Source organism: Quercus suber, unplaced genomic scaffold, assembly GCF_002906115.3.
Source record: "Quercus suber isolate HL8 unplaced genomic scaffold, Cork oak 2.0 scaffold_213, whole genome shotgun sequence".
Taxonomy (NCBI): domain Eukaryota; kingdom Viridiplantae; phylum Streptophyta; class Magnoliopsida; order Fagales; family Fagaceae; genus Quercus; species Quercus suber.
Window position 1 is genome coordinate 734,903 of NW_027069671.1, and position 5,911 is coordinate 740,813.

The window sequence follows — 5,911 nt, forward strand, 5'->3', positions numbered from 1 at the left end:
TTTCCCCTTTTTTTCATATCAATGCTACTTTTTCCCGTGTTTTGATATCAATGCTATGGAGGCAATTCTGTGTTGAATATTCATTAAATTTTAATTCTGTGTTGAATATTCATTAATTTTTTTTGTAAATGATATCAATGCTATGGAGGCAATTCTGTGTTGGATATCCCTTAAATTTTGCTGTAAACTGATATCAATTCTATGGAAGCGACATCCATTAAATTTCTTTAAATTTTGCTATACTTTTTTCAGAGATGAATTAATAAACACATACAATCACCCACCCAACAAATATGACAACTTCAATATAGCTAGGACCAGCTCTAAATTTCTAGTGGCATGTCCAAGTCAATCATAAAAAGATGCATAATATCTTGGACTCATTGGGTACAGTACAGAGGAGAACCATAAACATGAGGGAAGCTCCTTCGCTTAAATAGCAGGGCCCATTCAGAATCAAGTCTACTAACTAGTAACTACCTTCTTAATTGATATATATATAGCTGTCCCGCTACCACTGTAGATTCTCACGGCAGAGAATAGTCAAAGCATTTAACCTGAACATATATCACAATTTTATGAGATTCCCATTCTTGGGATCTTCCATAAATCATGGAAAAGTGAAACTTACATAAGATAAAGAGTGTTTTTTTTTTCCTCGAATAACTTGCTTTAGTTGTTGATACAATAAAAAAGCCACAGGTTTACATTTTGAAAAATCACCGGAGTGATACCATGGATGGATCACAATCAATAACGGTGAAACGTCACTCTCTTCTTCAATAAGATGGGTTAATGCAGGCAGCTACTAAACTTGGTTGGAGAAAAACTTCTATGGTCAAAATTACTTTACACTGTAAAACATCCACTCTCTTCCCATAATAAGATCCTCCTTTTTTTTTTTTTTCTTTTTTTTTTCCCATTCCCATCTCTCTTTTACTCCTCAAGAAATTCACTCCAACTCTTTCTTTTCTCTACTCTTTTAAGCAAAACCTAGTAATAATGGGAAGTCACCTTAAGAACAAGCAAAAGAAAAACCAGCACTCCCCCCTTCTTGGAAATATTTTGCATTGTAATAAAACTTGAACATAAAATTCTTAAGCTACACTTCCTTGATCCGAGGCATCTTCATAGTAATAAGGTGTCAATTTTCCATCTTTCTTGGCAGTCTTGGATGGGTTCACTGTGCCCACTTCTTGCAACAATTTAACCACCCGTCTCATGGATGGGCGATTAATTGGAAGAGGGCTAGTGCAGAGAAGGCCAATATTTAGGACCTTGCATATATCTTCCTTGTAACAAGAATCAAGCTTTTGATCAAGCACATGGTCCACGCCTTTTTGATCCAAAGTGGTACATACCCACTTCACCAAATCCTTTTCTCCGAACTCAGGATCAACCGGGAGCCTCCCAGTGACCAACTCGAGAATAACCACTCCAAAACTGTATATGTCACTCTTCTCGTTCACCCTAAGAGTGTATGCATACTCTGCAACAAGTTAAAGCAAAAGGGTCAGCTTCAAACATGAGCCCAATAAAAGAACATGGCACTACAACATTAATGTAAAAGCATAAATGAGAATTCAGAAGTGATAGGAGGCACTTGGGATTGGGAAATACCATACTAATGTTAGAAAAATTGTTTCTGACAAAAAAACAAAGCATCTCTCTTTTTGCTAAACAGAAAAGATAACAGGAACGTGAATAACACCAAAAACAAATTAAGAAAAGAAGAAAGAATGTGGAATATGATGACAATTTAGATCAAAATGTATAAAACCAAAACAAAGCGTGCGACCAAAAGTTAAAGTGGCTAACCTGGTGCAATGTAGCCACAAGACCCAGCTATAACAGACATGGATTTAGGACCCTTTCCAGTTAAATCGACCACCTTAGCCACTCCAAAATCTGCCACTCGTGCACCAAAATCCCCATCCAACAAAATATTGTTGGATTTCACATCTCTATGAACAATTGCAGGAACACAATCGTGATGCAAATAAGAAAGTCCCTCAGCAGCATCCAAAGCAATTCTATACCTTGTTGGCCAATCCAACAACCCTGCCTTACTACTATGCAGCAGGTCACCCAGACTACCATTAGGCATGTACTCATAGACCAAAAGCTTGCAATCTCTAGTGGTACAACAACACCATAGCTTAACAATGTTCTTGTGCCTAATCTTTCCCAAAGTCTCAACCTCTGCATCAAAAGCATTGTCTTGAACACGACCCCCTTTCTCCACATCACCACTATCAAACTCTTTTGTGGCTCCTCCCCAAAGCTTCTTCACTGCAACAACCTCACCACCGCCCAACACAACCTTGTAAACCTTCCCAGAACCACCAGTACCAATCACATTATCTTCGTCAAGACAATCCAAGATCTCATACTCACTAAAACCCAGTTTATGAAACGACATCAAAGTCCATTTTGACTTGTCGATTGCTCTTTTGGCCATCTTGATATACCTGTACTTCATATAGAACCAAACCACACCCACAATAAACACTAACCCAGCAAGCACGAAAATAGTCCTAAGCAACCAAACATAACCCTTATTCCTAGCTTCATCTTTCCCATCACACAAACCCTCCAATTCCCCACACAAACCAGGATTTCCCACAAAACTATTCTTATACAATCCCTTATCAAACAAGGGTGGAAGCTCACCCGACAATCGATTATATGACAAATTGAGCTGATTGAGCTTCAAATTCTGTAACCCAGATGGGATTTTCCCAGAAAATTGATTCCTGGAAAGATCAAGGTAATTAAGCATTGACATACTCGAAATCTCATCCGGTATCTGACCCGAAAACCCGTTTTGGGCTAAATTAAGCTCGTTGAGCTTCTTCCAAGACTTAATCTCACTTGGAAGCTCACCAGTGAGCTCATTATTATGAAGATCGAGACTCCCAAGCTGATCAAGCTTGAACATAGTTTCTGGCAATGACCCACTAAACTTGTTATCATGACCCCAAAACTTAAACAGGTTCTCTAACCACCCAATTTCTTCGGGTATCGGACCCGAAAACTCGTTATTCGACACGATCAAGACCGAAAGATTGGCCGCACCGGCGATGGTTTTCGCGATTTGACCCGAAAACGAGTTCCCAACTAGTTCGAGCAAGTTAACATTTGGGAGCCCCCAGAAACCAGCGGGTACTTCACCGGATAACCGGTTGTGACCCATTCGGATCCGGTTCAAACTCTGGCACTCGCCCAAACCCGGCGGAATTTGACCCGAGAACTCGTTGTTTAACATTAAGAGCTCTTCCAGCTTTCCCATTTGACACAAACGCGCCGGAATTTCGCCGGAGAATTTGTTGTTCGAGATGTCGATCCATTTTAACGGCGATTTGGCGCCGAGATTTCGTGGTAACTCGCCGGTAAGCTCGTTTCTGAAAATTCTGAGCTCGTACAAATTTGGCGAGTTGGCAATGCTCTCAGGTAAGCTCCCCTCGAATCGGTTCTCGTAAAGGTTGAGACTTTGGAGTGGTAACCCACACAACTCGTCCGGAATCGTCCCAGTCAACTGGTTCATCGACGCGTCGAGCAGTCGCAATGCCGTCAAGTTAGACATTCCGGCGGGCAACTCGCCGGACAACGAGTTGTTATAGAGCTCAATCTGGAACACGCTGGTTAACCCAGTGAGCGAGCTCGGAATCGGCCCGTGCAAGTCGTTGAGAGCCAGGTCCAAATCAGTGAGCTTCTTGAGCCGACCCAGCGAGTCAGGAATCTCGCCCACCAAGTTACAATCCGAAAGCCACAAAATCTGGAGATTCGTCAAGTTACCGAGCTCGGGCGGGATCCGACCCGGAAAAAACGGGTTGTAAGAGAGGTTCAGCATTTTGAGAGTGGTGAGGTTCCCCAAAAACGAAGGGACAGTCCCATCTAGCAGATTGTAGACCAGAGAAAGAACCTCGAGATTTTGAAAGCGTCCGAAAGTATCGGGAATTTCTCCCGAGAAATTGTTGCCGGTTAAGTCGAGGTACTTGAGGTTAGGGAGGCTCGGTAAGGTGTGGGGGAGCGCACCGGTGAGGAGGTTCTGAGAGAGGTCGAGGTGCTGGAGGTTTTGACACGTGGAGATTTCGAGGGGGAGGGTGGAGTTGATGGAGTTGTTGTAGAGGGAAAGGAAAGTGAGGTTGGGGAGGTGGCAGAGGAGGGAAGGGAAAGGGCCGGCGATGTTGGTGGTGGAGAGGTCGAGGGAGACGACGGAGAGGGAAGCGCCGTCGCATTTGACGCCGCGCCAGTTGTTGCATGGAGTGGGGTCGCGGTCGTTCCAGGAGGAGAGGGAGGAGTCTGGGTCGGAGAGGGAGTGCTTTATGCTTTGGAGGTAGAGACCCTCTTGGTTCAGAGAAAGGGTGAGGGGTGAAAGGAGGGAGAGAAGGGAAAGGAAGAGGAGAAGCATTGTGTGTTGTTGATGGTTTGAGGAAGTAGCGAGGGAGGGAGTGATAGTGAGGAGAGTGGGTTGGTTGGGAGTGAATATATGTATGTGTTTACGCGTGAGTGAGAGAATGAGGAGTGTGTTTTTCAGTGTGCTGTTGAAGACTGGAAGCAGAGAGAGGATTGGAATCAGAAAGAGAGAGAGAGAAATGAATGTTTGCGTGGGAGAGAGAAAGGAAGTAGGCAGTGTGTTTTAAGAGTAATACAGCTCCATTATTAGGATCAGCCACCTTTACTGCTTTACCCATTTTCCTATGATCTCTGTCTTTTTTTTTTTTCTTTTTTTTTATAAGATAATTCAAATAGCTTTGAGTCTTTGACCTTATATCTTTACTGTTTTTTTTTATTCAATTCTTTTTTTTTTAAGATAATTCAAATACAGCTCCATTTTACTGTTTATTACTTTATTTATATTCAAATTAGTCTAATTGATAAAATCTCTGATGATTGTATAAGAAACTTAGAATTTAATTTTCGCCTACACCAAAATTAATTGGTGTCTTGATTTTATAATAAAGTGCTATTATTAGGAGCGGATGCCATAAGTTGAAACTCTCTCTCAAAAAAAATTCAAATATAAGACCATAATATTTTATATTACAATTTTGTCATAATTTTAATGAAGCAGCAAAAAAATAAAAAATAAAAAATAGTAAAGTCTACGAGAAAGTGACAAATAATAATTATAATTTGTCACATAGGATAGTTGTAGTAAAGATTGTGGTCATAGAATAACTTTACAACTTATGTCGTGTAGATGTGACAATTTATCTTCTCGTGTCAGATTCATGTTATGTCAACTCATAAATATTTAATTATATGGGTCAATGTTAACCTAATATGTATATTAAATGGGTCAAAATTCCTCAACCTTTATTGAATGGATTGGTTATGTGGCCTCTACTTGTTTATCAGAATATATCAAACAAAAAAAAAAGTTTTAACTCAATTAATTGAACAATGAAAAACCAAACAAATAAATTTTTTTAATATAAAATTTTGAACAAACGAATGACTGCATCACAAATAATTATTTAAAACTAAAACATATTTTAGTATTACAAATAATCAATCACAATATATCAAATAAAATAAATTACAACAACTAATAAATTTATATACATAGAATTTTGAAGGGTATATTAGTAAAATGACATTTAGTTAACAAGTCAAAAAAGTTCCTTGAGTTGGACATGAACACGACTTTTTTATTAAATGAGTTAGTCGTATCAACCCAAATATAATACGAATATATTAAGCCTCAACTCATAACCAACTTCAAGTTGTGTCATGTTGTGTTTGCAAGTGTTAGATTTTGCCACCCTTAACGCCATGTATATAAGTGAGGAAAATGCCAAAACTATTAAAATTCAAAAATATTAAAAAGACTACAAGTTTTATTTATAAAACCTATAAACTGATGTGTCAAATGTAATTGGTGGCTTTAAATTATCTAAGAAAT

General features: G+C 39.4%; 1 protein-coding gene across 1 annotated transcript; it reads right to left on the reverse strand.

Moving 5' to 3' along the window:
• Positions 1–539: 539 nt before the first annotated feature.
• On the reverse strand, positions 540–4,656 carry LOC112026058 (receptor-like protein kinase HSL1). Its single transcript, XM_024058736.2, has 2 exons — positions 1,819–4,656; positions 540–1,489 (listed from the first exon to the last, which is right to left on the reverse strand). The coding sequence occupies exons 1-2, from the start codon at positions 4,412–4,414 to the stop codon at positions 1,098–1,100; spliced, it is 2,988 nt and encodes a 995-aa protein (XP_023914504.1). The 5' UTR covers positions 4,415–4,656; the 3' UTR covers positions 540–1,097.
• Between the last annotated feature and the right edge of the window lie 1,255 nt (positions 4,657–5,911).